Here is a 17,786-nt window from a genome sequence, read left to right on the forward strand (position 1 = left end):
TACAAGATGAAAAATTTTACTTTGTTAGAGTATATATAGGTTAAATTGTTTTTTAAATACCCCGAGGTAGTATGTTTAGCTCTCAATTTGTCCCTCTAACCACACTTTTAAAAAAATCATGTGTATTTCATATTCTAGTCCTTCTAGTCATGGGCGAAGCTATGTTGGGTTAAGGAGGGTCAATTGACCACCTTCGTCGAAAAATTACATTGAATATATAAGTAAAATATTAGTAAGTTTTAGAGGTATATAAAATATATTGAACAACCTTTGTCAGAGAAAATTTTTCTCTTCTTTCAAGTTTGATCACTCTTCGGGAAATTTCTGGCTTCGCCACTGCTTTTAGTGGAGTTCAATGTTCATTCAAGGTATAAACTATCCAAATCCGTTGCAATCTCATAAACATTTTACATGAAGAAATTAAGTATTGTCAAACCGTTCATTTCTTTTAGGGGGTCAAATGACTACATTAATTTAAATTAGGGACCAACAAGTGATCAGCATTGCATGATCCGCTTAGCAAAGACAGATAAGAGTTACATTAATTAAAATTAGGGACCAATAAGTGTTTATTTTTCTCAAAGAACATATAACCCTGACAGAAATATCAATTTATGCAGAAGATGCAAAAGACATCAGCAATGGTGGAAAAGATTAATGTTATAAGCGTTCTAGTATTTCACGAAAGTATACAGCATCTTGTGAACGTATGTCTTTCTCGGAGTCACAATTGTCGATGGGAAATTTGGATGATTGACAGCATCCGGAAATCCTTGAGTCTCCAAACACAAAGCTGCATGAGGCTGATATACATATCCACCTTTCCCCTTCTTAATGAGAGAGTTTGCAGTGTAGAATTGTACACCAGGTGCAGATGCTTGTACAAGCATCACTCTTCCTGACTTCTTATCATATACTATTGCCACGGGCTTCATTTTCTTACTGCTGTCAAGTACATAGTTGATGTCATATCCATTTTGGTGTTTGTTAATCCTGCTCCCAACTTTACGTGGTTTGAGGAAGTCGTATGGCGTGTTCTTGACAGAGGTGATTTCGCCTGTAGGAATGAGATGTTCGTCTACTGGTGTGATGTGTGATGCAAAGATTTGAATAACGTTGGACAAGATATCGCCACTGTTGTGTCCACCAATGTTCCAATAAGTGTGTTGAGCCAAGTTAACAGGGGTGGCCTTGTTCCGATCTTTTGCCTTCATTACCACACTAAGCTTGTAAGGATCTTTCAATGCATAAGTAACAGAAACACGAAGATCGCCAGGAAATCCTACAAAAGAAAGCAATGGATTTGGTTATTTATAGGATTCTTCAACATTGAAAGTTATATTTGCAGTGTGGTATCAGTACTAAACCAAGACTCGCCTTCTTCACCATCAGCACTACGGAAGGTTAAAGTTATGTGAGGATGTGAACCATGTCGTTCATGTTTGCTCACCTTCCAGACAACATGGCTAAATCCTTTAGGGCCGCCTGTATATATCAAATTTTGCATCAGGAAAAGAGAGCAAATTTGTGTAAATGGAAGTAAAAGTTGAAGAGAAAGCAAGTAAAGGGGTACCATGCAATGTGTTATTGCCATTATTAGCGATGAGCTTATAAAGGGTTCCATTCAAAGTAAATTGAGCACCACCAATCCGGTTAGCAACTCTTCCAACTATTGCTCCAAAATAATTTGTATCATTCTGCACAAAGGTACTTTCTATTTGTTTATGAATATGAAGATTTGAAAAATATCAGGAGGCTAATTCCATATTCTCATTCTTGGAAAAAATTTCAAAACTGAACACATTTTATGCCCTTATTAACTTAGAATGTGACATTATTAAGTTCACAATCCTCCATCATGTGTAACCCGACTCGAGAATTCACATGTGAAACTTGTTAAAATGAGCTTTTGAAATGTTGGTTTTGGTATCCTTTGAGATAGTCCATCAGACCTAAATATTGAGTGTGCAAATAAAGTCTCACATTAAAAGCTGATAAGAAAAACTACATATAACGTGTAATGATACTCTTAATGATGCGAGGCATTTTGGAGAAAATCGTGCTTGTTTGGCCGAAAACGGACAATATCAAATCATGTTAAGAGCAAATTCAAATAGATCCATTCAAATGAAACAAAGTGAACTAACCTTGTATTCCTTGATGGTGTCATATCCAAGAACAACATCATCTATTTTTCCTGGAAGGGAGCAAGACAAGATAGGACTGATTTCTCAGAGGAATAGCAGAAAACAAGAACAGATGTTAAAATAGGAACATATTTTCCAAATTATGGGATTGATTAAGGTAAAAGGCAGACGTACCATTCTTATCAGGAACAAGAACAGAGATGATTCTAGCACCATAATTAGTGACTTTAACAGAGAAATCTCCTTTCTTGATCTCATATATCCCTATCTTGCGCCCAGTAACACTACCAACAGCCCACAGATGAAGAATGAACAAACATATCAACAAACTACTAACCTTTGAAGACATAATCAACTCCAGTGTTTTTGAGACTTAGATAGAGTGCCTTATTGATAGCTTGAATATATGCACTCTTCTAATATCCTATGGCCTTATTGTGGAAAAGATTTTTAACTGCATTTGCACAAAATAGAACTCGTCAACCAATAATCTGTGTGGAAATTGGATAAATCCGTAGAAAATCGACAATGATGAGTATTAGTACTAGTTATTATTACATGCAGAAGTAGCCGTTTGTGTTGACTTGTAAACAGAATACCTTCAACTTCAAGATATACAGAACCTCATGGTCGATATGAAGATTTGGATTGCATTACGTAATCTTTCTTGAGCTATGGAAAAAAATTTAGATAATTAATTTAGAAATACTTGAGCAAAAAGAGATTCAAATAGAACACAAGTGAATACTGAAAATAACCTAAATTTTTAAACGACTGTCTTCTTAGCACTTTGCCTTCCTTACTGTGTTTTCTCTTGAATTTTTTTGAACAGTTAAAGAAAATTATTGAAGGAGAAGCAGGATTTAGCTATTTAAGGAGGGAAGTCGTTTCTGAATTTAAGTGTTGTCAGGTTATTATTTAAGGAGAAGCAGTTTCTGATTTTGAATGGCAATTACTTCCTTACCATTAATTGCATTTCTGATAGTTTTATTTTGACTGTTCATTCTCACATAAAAACTGGCTGGCTAGTGCACAATTTCAATCCTTATTGTCGTTACTACTTTTGGCCAACTTCAATGCATATCCATATTAATGAGCTTCATTTTAGCCATATTAACCACCAATTACTTATTAGCAGATTGATAAGTCATGGCAGACTTGTGTTTAAACATGAACAGAATAATGAGAAAAGAACAATAATGTTGTTGGTAAATATGAGTGGAGTCACCATCTATGACCAATTGTGCGAGTAATTGGCACATTTGACAAGATGAGTCACCATCTATGACCATTTGTGCGAGTAATTGGCACATTTGACAGGAATGGATCTACAACACCCCACAGGAATGGATCTGTAATACCCCAACACCTCAGGCTTTAGACATAGTCACACATCGGCAAAACACAAGAGGGATGCTGGGTATATAAGTTAACAAGCCTTAGATCCTAGTGACGTGTTTTAAACCCGTGAAGACCAAGGCCCAAAGCGGACAATATCACTAGCGGACTGGACTGTTACAGATGGTATCAGAGCAACTCTTGTGTCAACTTTGCCGATAGTGGATCAGAGTCCAACTGAGTTTAAGCAAATCCCCGAGTCCATAAGGGATGTATGTAACACCCCATACCCGCATCGGCAAAATACAAGAGATACTGGGTATATAAGTTAACAAGCCTTAGACTCTAGTAACGCATTTTAAACTCGTGAGGGCCTAAGACCAGAGCGGACAGTATCACTAGCGGGCTGCATTGTTCTACCTTTTAAGTCGTGGAATCTTGGTTTTGCTCTGTATAAGATTGGAATATTTTCCGAGGCAGTATCATACATTGATATGAATAGAAATTGGAGTGTTTATACCCTCTTCTGTGTAGGTTATAACTTATGCAGAGGTAATACTTGTGTCCCATAAGAATCACATTAAATAACAAAGCAAAACTTTACGAGACAGATGACAGCCAAATGTTCTTCTCCGGAGATACTATGTCAAAGCATATGGGGCTAATAGTGCCAATAAAAGAATTGAAAAAAAAAAGATAAAGAATATATCACAAGAATCCTGTTAAACAAAACAGTCTCCAGGTCTACAACCAACTATACAATCCCTGCAAACAGCCCCAGCAATACTAATAGAAACACGAAATATGCTATGATATCATATCAAACAACAGTTATTTGGAATTTGCAGTTTAAAGTTCTACAGAAAGTAGCGGAAGAACCAATTGATGTCGTCAACACAAGCAGTACTAAAGTTCCTTGAGTAAGCAGAATGTTGAACTCATCTCTTCCAACCAGGGTGAAGCACCTTTTCTGAAGAGGGAGCCAGAAGGTAATCATTGAGTCAGTGAAGTTTTCAAGTTGATGAAAGTAAATGAGCTTGTAACTATCAATTCTGTGATGATCTAAGAGAACCATTTGTAAAAAGATAAAGAGCCCAAACAAACAAAAAACACTATCAAAATGAAGGATGCAAGTGGACCAAACAGTAATAATTGCCATATATCACTAAAGAAAAACAAGTTCTTTGATAAGTTACTTGAGAAAAACAAGTACTACATACATACTTTTCTTTTGAAAAAGTAAGCACATACTTTTCTTGGCTTAATTAAGATCAAATCTGAAAAGTCCCAACTATATTCCTCATTCAGCTTAGATGAAAAAAAAACATTTCAAAGCAACACAAACTAACGAAGACCCGAGAGAGAAAACTCACATCAACCTACGGAAATTTCATTACATACCCCACTATTGGAAACAAAACAACCATCTCAGATAGCAAGAAAATGTGCAAGACCAACTTGTAATTAAAATGTCCCTATTCATTGCTTCTTACCATCTTTAGAGGATGACATTGGTCTGTTCTTGTTTCCACCTTTTCCATTTGCTTGCACTGGCCTTTGCACTCGAGGTGACGATGTGTTGAATTTGCCATTGGTAGAGGAAGGTAGAGAATGACGCCGAACAAAACCATTTTCAGCTCCATCTTCACTTACCTTAGCAGATCCTTGAGCTTTAAGCTTTGCCTTAGCAGATTGAGTGGCAGCCATATAACTAGGCACGTTTGGTGTATTATGTGAAATATTCTCAGAATTCTCCTGCTTAGTGGGAAGAGATTTCCTCCTCCTAGTTCTTTCTTTGGCAGTGTGATCTTCCATCGAGCTAAGCTCCTCGTTGACGACTGGGCTGTTTGCAGTGTTCCCAACATCCTCCAATTGCTGTTGCTCAGTGGTAGGATGATCAAGCAGTTCATTACTTGGTTCATCCACTGCTACAGGTAAAGGAGCCTCAGTTACAGCCAATTTCTCAATTTCAGGAGCTGAATCACCCGTTTTCTCAGAAGAATTAACCACTATTTGTTCAACATCTGGAGCTGAGGATTTTGATGTTTTAGCTTGAGCTTGAGCCTGAGCCAGATTAGGAGTTTGTTGTACCTTCTCACTTTCTGTTTCTGACCTTTCAGAAGGTGTTGCCAAAGCTGCAGAAACTTTTCTTAAATTGCGCTTGACTTTCTCAAGTTCGTTTTGAGGCTGATCCGGCACTGGCTCTATGTGAGGATGTGAGAATTTCCTTGGGTTACGTTTAGCTTTTTCTGGTTCAGAGGAACTTACGGCATAAGCATCTCCATTTGCTGATGTAAGAACCTTCTTGACACTTCGTTTTGATCTTACTATTTCTGTTTCAACACTCTGCTTGTTACCCTGTTTCTTCTGCGACTTTGCTTCAACAACTTTCTTTGGTTGTGGAAGGGGTTCCCAAAAGCGAGATAGTGACCATCGTTCAAGCCATTGCCAAGCTGAATTAGGTTCACACGCATCATACTGAAGGCTCAAGGGCATGGCTGTTGGCACTGCCATAAGTAGCTAAAACAAGCAGGAGATTACCATCAAATACAGAATTTTGTTTACATTATAAAAATAATAAGAATTACTTCAGTCCCAAATGGTTGAATTATTAGTATTTGAGTCAAACTGTTTTTAAATGATCTGTTCAAATATTTTGTTTAAAAAAGATTATTATTTTAGTACTTTTCATGCAATTCCCAGATACGTAAATTATATTCCAAAATTACTAAAAAATGTTCGATATCATACTAAAACATTAGATGAGTTGACTCCCGTACTCTAAACACCGCCATTCTTTTTGAGACGGAGGGAATGATTTCTGTTCCAACTTCCTATGCTGATTTTCTGACATTCACATCAACTTTAGGTAGTAAACGGATATCCATTAGATCTTTGTGATACACATACTACAGGTCAGGCTTCGTCATTCAAATCAACATTCTCTCTTCATGATAAGCAACTTCAGCTCTAGCATAGTCACTCTACTGAGGCATTAAAGATGAATTTACTACCACATTTGTTCAACTTTCTCAGAAAAAACTAGCACAAAGGAACAACTTCAGCAAAAGACAAATGCAAAATGTTACAGATCAGATAAGAGTCATTCTGCAGCCACATTGCAGTAAAGGAAACCAATGATGCCGAAAATCTGCAACACTTTTGCACCCTGGATATATAGAATGTTGAACCTGTATCAGAGAAACCAGACTTTCTGACCTTCTAAGATGCATCCCTGCAGTTTTACTAATCTTCCTCACCCCCCTCATTTAACTACACATTGGGGACATTTCCAGGTTCCTCAGTCTTAGATAAAGCTCAATAACTTCCGAGACCCATCTCCTTGTACGTGGTTTTCTCTATTTTGGCACCTCCCTAACCCATCTTCAACCATAAAACCACCCAAAAGTAAAAAGATAAAGCAACATTTTCATTTTCTAACTCAAACCAAATATATTATCAGCCACACAGGTCTTCACCTCGACGCCAACCTAGGGCTAGAAGGGGAAAAAGAAGAAGAAAAGAAACAATACCTAACAGGAAAACCCTGTAATACAACAATAACTTGTCAGTTAACAACCGCACAGGGAGGTCAACAATACCTTGTGTGGAAATGCATTAGCTGTCAGTTTTGAAGGCCTCTGCTCAGGATTCTGGTTAAACAAAGAACACATGGAACAGAGAGTCAACAGCCAAAACAATTTGCACCAACATGAATAAGTTCAAAATAGATACTACAATCCGTCAAAGCTGACAAAATGGGAAAAGAAAAGCAGTAGCAGATACTCGTCATATATTATAATAAAAGTCAAAAAAACATTTGATGTAAGCAAATCCAAAATTTCTTTCTTATTACTCTGCACTTCCTTTTTCGGATCGTCCAATTTTATGTGCACTTCCTCTTTTGGATTTTCCCAAATGTTTGACACACCACCAAAAACTTGAAAATCAATTACATTATTCTTCGCCTTTAATAGTTTGTGCGCATTGATAATTTACATATAGATACAGACTTGATGTTTTTCAATCAAACTATACGAGCTATACTTCTTCCATCACTAAAAAGTTACAGGTTAGTTAAACTCGCTACGAGAATAATATTGAAGTCAAACTAACTCCTCATTTATCCTAGTAAATATCAACTCCAACTCCATCTATCCTCATCTATCCTATGCTTTTATAAGCGGGCAAAAAAAAGGGAACAAGAATACAAGCAAGGAAGGGGAAGAAAAGCATCGTAGATTGTATTGCAAGAGTTACCTTAACTTCTCCAAAACTATACTTTCTAACCAGCTGATTTCCAGAATGTAAGAGTCTAGCACTTTGGCCACGAGCTAATGCCTGAATCCTGACAATTGCCTGCATGCAGCGTAGAGTAGCAACCGCCTGCCTCCTAACCAAGTGCCCACGAATAAGTGCTTGTAGCCTTATGATGCCTTTGAGAGCTCGAAAAGCCCGACGAGCCTGAGAAAAGTTACCAGTGGATAAGGACATAGCGAAAAGAACAATTGAAAGGTGGATCATGCTTTGAAACTAGAAAAGGAAGAAACATCGAAGCTTCTTCAGTTTTTAAGTCCAACTAGTGGGTTTTTACCTAAAGCTATGGTCTGTAAAGAAATTATGCTGGTTTGCAAAAAATGACAATTGACTATTTGACTTAACAGAAAAGGTCCAAATCTAATGCAGAATTAATTTACAGAAGCAGATAATTAGGAACCCTAGTTCCACACAAGCAATGTCTTTGTAGATGATCACATAACTTCTACTGCCTCAATTAAGCAGAAACAAGGGCTCTAAACTCCTACATATTTTAGACATTATGCGCATACACATTCAAACTGTTCCACAATCTAGAGAGACACGATCCATTAGAGTGAATACCTCAAATCTTAGTTCAGAACTGAATATCAAATTAAAATCTTAATAGACCGTACGAAATTTCCTTAGAGATCAAAGTTGTAAATTCTGCTATTAAACAGTACCAAGTAACCCCTAAAGGCTGCTTGTGCTTTGGTGGCAGCATGCTCTAGTCTTTCCAGCTCAGCATTATCTGTGGAAATTTCCCCCTTAACATGCGGATCTGTTTCGTGTGTCACAGAAGATAATGAGGCGGTTTCACATGCAAAGTCAGTGCTTGTCCCCTTTTCCAATCCAGCCTGATCACACTCACCACCGCTATCCAAATTCTGAACAGGTGGATCCAAAGCTGGTGAATTCAGAGCTAGATCCCCCAATGGTGCTTTTGCAGACGATTTTTTCTCACCCGTAACATCCTTCATACAAAACATAGATTAAGATAGCAGATACCTCTAAGTAACTTAATAACATAGAGTAACAAAATTAAAAAGAATCTTCAGCAGCAAAGAGAATTTCGGAGAAAATTTGTAAAATGGCATCAAACTACTTGAGTTAATAAGGAATAATGATGCAAGACATGCAGCTGTGCTGATTTCCAAAATCTACTTAGCATGACATGAGAGTGATGCATTTGCACTGCAACTCTCACTTACACCTAAGTAGGGTGAGAGAGAGAGAGACGGAATTGAACTCATTTTCCTTTGATTGTTAATTAAGAAACAGAAATACCAAATTGCTGAAACCAGATCGAACCAAACACGGAAGTAGTACAATTTTCATAAATTCCCTGTAATGCTGTAGAATTATAACACAATAAGACATATTCTCTTATACCTTAGATAAATGAGACTTGGATGATTTCTTGCCAAAAAGCACAGCCTTGATCCATTTGGCCGGAGATTTCCCCATCGCAAACAGCAAGCTGCTCACCTAAAGTGGATTTCAACTGAATCCTGCATTATTCAATTAAAAAAAAAACAACTTCTCCTTAGAACAAGTAAAACGTGTGCACTAGATCTGAGCTAAAACCACAAGAAAAAAAGCAAATTGATAATTGAAGACATGCAAAATTAAAGAGAAAACAAAATGTAGAGTAGGGTTTAGAGAACAAATGTAGCTCAGATCTGAGAAGTACCTGATGAATTGGAAGCTGTTTTTAAGATCCCAAACTTAGCATAGCTGAATTGAAAGTAAAAATTCCAGAGAGAGTGAGCTAAAGAGAAATAACAGAAATCAGGTGAAAGATAGATTGAGATGAAAGCTAAAAGGAAATAAGAGAATGCAGCTGCTAACAAATGAGCAGGCCCATTAGGCCATAGCCATCCATACCTTATGGAAGATGGACCCCTCCACCGCTTCGCTCTTACTCTCTCTCTCTCTCTCTCTCTCTCTCTCTCTCTCTGGAATTGGATTCTGCGTAGTAGCAGTGAATAGTGATGGAGTGGTACATATACGATTTGAGTACAACTGTATACTGTAGTTGTTATACTGTCGCTTTTGGTAAAGTTGGTGATTTCCTGCTAATCTACTTTTTGAATTTTTTCGTTAAGTCGTACGACGTCGTTTGTGGATAGATTTAGGAAAAAAATCCTTTGCAGATAATTAGGTTTGTATTATGACTCCTTTAGATGCACCTAAACTCATCACGATAATTAATGGGATAATGACACTGTATAGCTGTAAAAATAATAGCCGAAAAATGTATTAAATATGTATACTTTTTGTATATATATATATACATTCTGTATTTTATATATTTTTTCGGCTATCAAATATAAATTGTTTCCGGCACAGGCTAAAAGTGATAATACCCCATAATTAATTAGAGTAGTGTTAAATCACCTAACCAACCAAATCCCGTCAACATTCAACAGTCTCTTCTCTCTTTGTTTTTGATTTATTCCTTTTTCAAAATGAAAGAAAACAAGTCTTCATGTGACATTTCATTAGTTAAGGTATCACATTTTAAACAGTAATGTGATCATTTGAATTTAATACTTTTGTTAATGTTGTCTATTCAGTTTTTTCTACTCACTTCTTATGTGATCTTTTTTCGCACCAAATTTGTTATGGGATTTGAAAGATAAAAAGATGAGGAAAAAAATTCTCATTATATAAGATGAAATGGGAAGAAAACAACAAAAGCAAAAATATTGTTAATATTAGATTCTATTAAGGAATAGGGACTCAACATTCACTTTGTTGCTTTTACTCAATATTGTAAGCATCGACTAATTAAGATACTTACGTGTTCATTTCCACAAATTGATAAATACCAAAAAAGTAGTAATAATAATTTTTTCGCATAGTGGTCCCATTTTATTTCAGTCATATTGGTAATAATGATACTACTATTAATATGTTAGAGATTAGTATAATACTTGACTTTTTTTAGTTCTAAAAATATTAAAGAAGGTAGTCGTTAAGGAATTTAGCTCGCGTTTGGCCATAGATTCTCAAATTTGTTTTGAAAATTTTGATTTGAGTGAAGTTTGGTTAGAAGATAAAAATGTGTTTGGACATAAGTTTTCAAAACATATTTCACTTTTTTTCTTTTTGAATAAAAATGAAACATGACTTATACCCACATATTCTAAATACTATCACAAATACCGAACAGAACCTTTATCAATAACATTCATTATATTATCGCAAACCATAGTCCTGAACATAAATAAATTTGGTACAAAATTATTATTTTTATAATGAACTACATAATACAGTATCAGATGGCCGAGAAGATGAAGCAGCATTGTTACAAAATAATAAATGGTGAGCTATTTTATAAAATACAAAAGTATGGGAGGAATTTTTAAAAAATATAATAGTGATATTTTGGGCCAAAATCAGCTCTTGAGCTGGTTTTGGGATTTGGGTTTTGGGAATTTGCCAAAATGTAGATAAAATATATGGCCAAACATGTATTTGCCAAAAAAATCGAAATGTATTTTGGCAAAATCTATAGCCAAACGGGTCCTTAGTTTATGTGTATGATCTTTGTTTCTTTTGCTTTAGTTTTTTTTATTATCTTGTTGTCTTTCCAAAGCTTCTTCATTATTATATTTCCTCTGATTTTACTTTTCTTGAGCCGAAAGTCTATTCAAAATAGTCTCTCCAATTTCACAATGTAGGGATAAGATCTACGTATATACTATCCTCCCCAGATCTTATTTGTGGGATTACACTAGGGTTGCTATTGTTGTTGTGTGTATGATTCTCTAGACAGACACTTTGTCTTTTGATTCCAAATTTCCAGATACTTAGGGTCTAATGAGAGCGATATAATAAGCTGTAGGAAGAAACCTCCAACTAAAGGAAAAATTGTGAATAAATGCTGCATAGACAACGCATCTCTATCCAAGTAACCATCAATAAGCACCTTTGTAATGATTTAAAGCTGCGGTCCCTTTTTTTTTTTTGGTTCATTAGGTACACCAAACAAACTGACTCTTCTCATTATTCCTCAACTTATCTATAGGGCCATGTGCTTTCTTTTTTACTTGCCAACCGAAGGGCAAATTCATCTTACATTTCCCAATTTTCTTGTACTACAAATGGATTGCTGCAAAAATCTTTAAACTACCGTTAGTAACAAACATAATCCTTTCTACATCCCTGTCAAAAATTCAAATACATATTATGTACATTGGTTGTCTCCTTTTTATTTTTTCCTTCTTTCTTTGTACAAGCAAATAAGAGAAAGGAACTTCCTGTCTGAACAACAGTAAATTCTTTGTTGCTATTTACCATCATGATACTTCAGTGAATCGAGACTGATTGTAACATCTAATGACACAACAGGTTAAAGGTAAGAGTTACTTGTTCGATTGAGCAGGTGTCGCTCGTCAACAATGATACATTAGAGACCTACGTAGTGCAGCACGGGAGATTCAGTTGTAATAGCATGTTATATTACCACTAAGTGGTGGTGGAAATAAAAGGTCATTCCCTCTTAATCAAAAGTTTCTGTTTCGAATCTTGAGAATAAAGTCCAGTCCTTTTGATAGAGAGCCTTAATACCGTAATAAGCTTTCTATGACACGAATTGGAATTAGTTGAACCAATAGATTTCAAACATCAAAAGGTTAAACTAAAAAAAAACGTATCGTATTTTTTCCGCTCAACATACAATATAGACGACGTGTATAGCAATGAATATAGTAGAGGTCCCTATGTTTACAAGGCGAGGAGTATATGCCAATGAATCCACCGACAATGGTAGATCCTTGTGATTTGCCAAGCTTAGCTTAACAAGTGTAATAACACACTTACCAAGTATGCATCCAAGGGGTAAAAGTTATTTTTTCTGCATCATCCCACTGCGCGTTTTCCTTGTGACTAACATCACGAGAGAAATCTCAGTCTCAATCGTAGAGCAATGGAATATATTATAGAGTTCCATTTGCTATGTAAAATGTGATGATGTCCAATCTCATTAAGAAGTATTAGGCATGTGCCTAATAAAAGTTTCTTTGATTTGGTAGCCAACCTTGTTGACTTGGTTTGGTTAGGTAGCCAACTTTGTTAAATTAGTTTGGTTTGGTAGCTAACATTGTTGAATTTCTTTGGTTTGGTAGCCAACTTTGTTGAATTGTGAAAAGTGTGTGTAAATTGTCAAATATTGTAGGCTTTAGAGAGTGAAGCTTTGGCTATAAAAGGAGAGCTTCAACTCTCATTTCTTCACACCAACAAAGAGAGAAAGAAAGAGTGGGGTTTCACAGACAGGGTATAAGAAAATAGTCTGTGAGGAAAATAGAGAGTGAGCGATATTATATTGAGGTAGAAATATCAAAAGAGGGTTATTTCTTTTGAGTGTTGCAGTGGTCTTTGGAGTATTTTACTCGGATCTACAAAGTGTAAAATTCCTTACTATAGTGATATCAGTTACTCCTCTCGGGGCCGTGGTTTTTTCCCTTATTAAAAGGGTTTTCCATGTAAAAATTTTGGTGTCGTTGTTACTCTTTTATTCTTGTTAATTACTGTATCTCGATGCTATATTATTATTCTGCTTTTATTACCGTGAATATTATTTCTGTGGAGGTTTATTCCCAACAACTGGTATCAGAGCACAGGTTCTGCATTCACTGAAATACTATTCACTATTGGTAGTACTATACTCGGTAAAAAATAAAAAAATATCCCGAGTAAAGTACGAGGTAGCAAAATTCAACGGAGATAACGGTTTCTCAACATGGCAAAGAAGGATGAGGGATCTGCTCATCCAGCGAGGATTACACAAGGTACTAGATGCTGATGCCAAAAAGCCTGATACCATGAAAGCTGAGGAATGGGTTGACTTGGATGAAAGAGCTGTTAGTGCAATCAGGTTGCACTTATCAGATGATGTGGTAAATAACATCATTGATGAAGACACTGCACGTGGAATTTGGACAAGGTTGGAAAGCCTATACATGTCCAAAACGTTGACAAATAAATTGTACCTGAAGAAGCAGTTATACGCCCTACACATGGGTGAAGGTATGAATTTTTTGTCACATTTAAATGTGTTTAACGGACTAATCACACAGCTTGCCAACCTCGGAGTGAAAATCGAGGAAGAAAATAAAGGCATCTTGCTATTGAACTCGTTGCCATCTTCGTACGATAATTTGGCAACAACCATCCTGCATGGTAAGACTACTATTGAGTTGAAAGATGTCACATCGGCTCTATTACTCAATGAGAAGATGAGAAAGAAGCCTGAAAATCAAGGACATACTCTCATCACATAAGGTAGAGGCAGGAGTTATCAAAGGAGTTCGAACAACTATGGTAGATTCGGAGCTCATGGGAAGTCAAAGAACCGATCCAAATCAAGAGCCAGAAATTGCTACAATTGTGATCAACCAGGTCACTTCAAAAGAGATTGCCTAAATCCAAAGAAGGGCAAACGTGAAACCAGTGGCCAGAAGAATGACGACAACACAACCGCCATGGTGCAAAACAATGATAATGTTGTCCTCTTTATAAATGAGGAAGAGGAATGCATGCACCTGTCAGGTCCAGAGTCGGAATGGGTGGTTGACACAGTGGCATCTTACCATGCCACACCGGTAAGAGATCTTTTTTGCAGATATGTAGCAGGTGATTTCGGCACAGTGAGAATGGGTAACACAAGTTACTCAAAGATTGCGGGGATTGGTGACATTTGTATCAAGACAAATGTCGGATGCACATTGGTTCAAAAGGATGTGCGGCATGTACCTGATTTGCGGATGAACTTGATCTCGGGAATTGCTTTAGACCAAGATGGATACGATAGCTATTTTGCAAATCAAAAGTGGAGACTCACTAAAGGATCATTGGTGATTGCAAAGGGAGTTGCTCATGGCACGTTGTATAGGACAAATGCAGAAATATGCCAAGGTGAATTGAACGCGGCACAAGATGAGATTTCTGCAGATTTGTGGCACAAAAGAATGGGTCATATGAGCGAGAAGGGATTGCAGATTCTTGCCAAGAAATCACTTATTTCTTATGCCAAAGGTACAATGGTAAAACCTTGTGACTACTATTTATTTGGTAAGCAACATAGAGTCTCATTTCAGACATCGCCTGAAAGAAAATTGAATATACTTGATTTAGTATATTCTGATGTTTGTGGACCAATGGAAATTGAATCAATGGGCGGTAACAAATATTTTGTTACTTTTATTGATGATGCTTCACGAAAATTATGGGTTTATATTTTGAAAACCAAAGATCAGGTGTTGCAAGTTTTCCAGAAGTTTCATGCTCTAGTAGAAAGGGAGACGGGTCGAAAGCTAAAGCGTCTCCGAAGTGACAATGGAGGTGAGTACACTTCAAGGGAATTTGAAGAGTATTTTTCAAGTCATGGGATCAGGCATGAAAGAAAGTTCCTGGAACCCCGCAGCACAATGGCATAGCCGAGAGGATGAACCGCACCATTGTGAAGAAGGTGAGAAGCATGCTTAGAATGTCTAAACTGCCTAAGTCATTCTGGGGTGAAGCAGTTCAAACAACCTGTTACCTGATCAATAGGAGTCCATCAGTTCCGTTGGCGTTTGACATCCCAAAGAGAGTTTGGACCAACAAAGAGGTGTCCTACTCACATCTAAAGGTGTTCGGTTGCAGAGCTTTTGCACATGTACCGAAAGAGTATAGAACAAAGCTGGATGATAAATCTGTTCCCTACATATTTATCGGATATGGAAATGACTAGTTCGGGTACAGATTGTGGGATCCTGTAAAGAAGAAGGTCATCAGAAGCAGAGATGTAGTCTTCCGAGAAAGTGAAGTTGGAACTGCTACCGATATGTTAGAAAAGGCGAAGAATGGTATAATTTCTAACCTTTTTACTATTCCTTCTACTTCTAACAATTCCACAAGTGCAGAAAGTACGACCGACGAGGTTGCCAAGCAGGGGGACAACCTGGTGAGGTTATTGAGCAGGGGGAGCAACTTGATGAAGGTGTAGAGGAAGTGGAGCACCCCACTCAGGGAGAAGAACAACCTCAACATCTGAGGAGATCAGAGAGGCCAAGGGTAGAGTCATGCAGGTACCCTTCCACAGAGTATGTCTTCATCAGTGATGGGGGAGCCAGAAAGTCTTAAGGAGGTGCTGTCCTATCCAGAAAAGAACCAGTGGATGAAAGCTATGCAAGAAGAGATGGAATCTCTACAGAAAAATGGCACTTACAAGCTAGTTGAACTTCCAAAGGGTAAAAGACCACTCAAATGCAAATGGGTCTTTAAACTCAAGAAAGATGGAAATGGCAAGCTGGTCAAATACAAAGCTCGATTGGTGGTTAAAGGCTTCGAACAGAAGAAAGGTATTGATTTTGACGAAATTTTCTCACCTGTTGTCAAAATGACTTCTATTCGAACAATTTTGAGCTTAGCAGCTAGCCTAGATCTTGAAGTGGATCAGTTGGATGTGAAAACTGCATTTCTTCATGGAGATTTGAAAGAGGAGATTTATATGGAGCAGCCAGAAGGATTTGAAGTAACTGTAAAGAAACACATGGTGTGCAAATTGAATAATAGTCTTTATGGATTGAAGCAGGCACCAAGGCAGTGGTACATGAAGTTTGACTCATTTATGAAAAGTCAAACATACCTAAAGACCTATTCTGATCCATGTGTATACTTCAAAAGATTGTCTGAGAATAACTTTATTATATAGTTGTTGTATGTGGATGACATGTTAATTGTAGGAAAAGACAAGGGGCTGATAGCAAAGTTGAAGGGAGATCTGTCCAAGTCATTTGATATGAAGGACTTGGGCCCAGCACAACAAATTCTAGGGATGAAGATAGTTCGAGAGAGAACAAGTAGAAAGTTGTGGCTATCTCAGGAGAAGTACATTGAACGTGCAGTAGAACGCTTCAACATGAAAAATGCTAAGCCAGTCAGCACACCCCTTGCTAGTCATCTAAAGTTGAGCAAAAAGATGTGTCCTACAACAGTGGAAGAGAAAGGGAACATGGCTAGAATTCCTTATTCTTCAGCAATCGGAAGCTTGATGTATGCAATGGTATGTACTAGACCTGATATTGCTCACGCAGTTGGTGTTGTCAGTAGGTTTCTTGAAAATCCTGGAAAGGAACATTGGGAAGCAGTCAAGTGGATACTCAAGTACCTGAGAGGTACCACGGGAGATTGTTTGTGCTTTGGAGGATCTGATCCAATCTTGAAGGGCTATACAGATGCTGATATGGCAGGTGACATTGACAACAGAAAATCCACTACTGGATATTTGTTTACATTTTCAGGGGGAGTTATATCATGGCAGTCTAAGTTGCAGAAGTGTGTTGCACTTTCAACAACTGAAGTAGAGTACATTGCCGCTACAGAAACTGGCAAGGAGATAGTATGGCTCAAACGGTTCCTTCAAGAGCTTGGATTGCATCAGAAGGAGTATGTCGTCTATTGTGACAGTCAAAGTGCAATAGACCTTAGCAAGAACTCTATGTACAATGCAAGGACCAAACACATTGATGTGAGATATCATTGGATTCGAGAAATGGTAGATGATGAATCTCTAAAAGTCTTGAAGATTTCTACAAGTGAGTATCCCGCAGATATGCTGACCAAGGTGATACCAAAGAACAAGTTCGAATTATGCAAAGAACTTGTCGGCATGCACTCAAACTAGAAGACAATGCTACCTCCTCTAGATGAATGAGACTGGAGGGGGAGATTGATGATGTTCATCTCATTGAAGAAGTATTACGCATGTGCCTAATAAAAGTTTCTTTGGTTTGGTAGCCAACCTTGTTGACTTGGTTTGGTTAGGTAGCCAACCTTGTTGAATTAGTTTGGTTTGATAGCCAACCTTGTTGAATTTCTTTGGTTTGGCAGCCAACTTTGTTGAATTGTGAAAAGTATGTGTAAATTGTCAAATATTGTAGGCTTTAGAGAGTGAAGCTTTGGCTATAAAAGGAGAGCTTCAACTCTCATTTCTTCACACCAACAAAGAGA

At 37.2% G+C, this 17,786-nt stretch overlaps 2 protein-coding genes across 6 annotated transcripts; both read right to left on the minus strand.

The window, feature by feature from the left end:
• Positions 1–516: 516 nt before the first annotated feature.
• Positions 517–3,507, minus strand: LOC107787170 (uncharacterized). 4 transcript variants are annotated; one of them, XM_075250477.1, is made up of 7 exons: positions 2,906–3,507; positions 2,747–2,819; positions 2,322–2,601; positions 2,148–2,197; positions 1,574–1,697; positions 1,378–1,485; positions 517–1,282 (listed from the first exon to the last, which is right to left on the minus strand). In XM_075250477.1, the coding sequence occupies exons 3-7, from the start codon at positions 2,494–2,496 to the stop codon at positions 672–674; spliced, it is 1,068 nt and encodes a 355-aa protein (XP_075106578.1). In that variant the 5' UTR covers positions 2,497–2,601; positions 2,747–2,819; positions 2,906–3,507; the 3' UTR covers positions 517–671. The 4 variants fall into 4 exon arrangements, with proteins under 4 accessions (XP_075106578.1, XP_075106576.1, XP_075106577.1 ...); XM_075250475.1 differs by having other exon boundaries at positions 2,706–2,819; XM_075250476.1 differs by having other exon boundaries at positions 2,747–3,507.
• Positions 3,508–4,191: 684 nt separating this feature from the next.
• Positions 4,192–9,810, minus strand: LOC107787169 (protein IQ-DOMAIN 31). 2 transcript variants are annotated; one of them, XM_016608700.2, is made up of 8 exons: positions 9,672–9,810; positions 9,478–9,555; positions 9,177–9,295; positions 8,468–8,758; positions 7,746–7,949; positions 7,088–7,138; positions 4,979–6,005; positions 4,192–4,455 (listed from the first exon to the last, which is right to left on the minus strand). In XM_016608700.2, exons 3-8 carry the CDS (start codon positions 9,249–9,251, stop codon positions 4,424–4,426), a joined length of 1,680 nt encoding a protein of 559 aa, XP_016464186.1. In that variant the 5' UTR covers positions 9,252–9,295; positions 9,478–9,555; positions 9,672–9,810; the 3' UTR covers positions 4,192–4,423. The 2 variants fall into 2 exon arrangements, with proteins under 2 accessions (XP_016464186.1, XP_016464185.1); XM_016608699.2 differs by having other exon boundaries at positions 9,478–9,521; positions 9,672–9,802.
• Between the last annotated feature and the right edge of the window lie 7,976 nt (positions 9,811–17,786).

The sequence above is a fragment of the Nicotiana tabacum genome, chromosome 3 (assembly GCF_000715075.1).
Source record: "Nicotiana tabacum cultivar K326 chromosome 3, ASM71507v2, whole genome shotgun sequence".
NCBI classification, from domain to species: Eukaryota; Viridiplantae; Streptophyta; class Magnoliopsida; order Solanales; family Solanaceae; genus Nicotiana; species Nicotiana tabacum.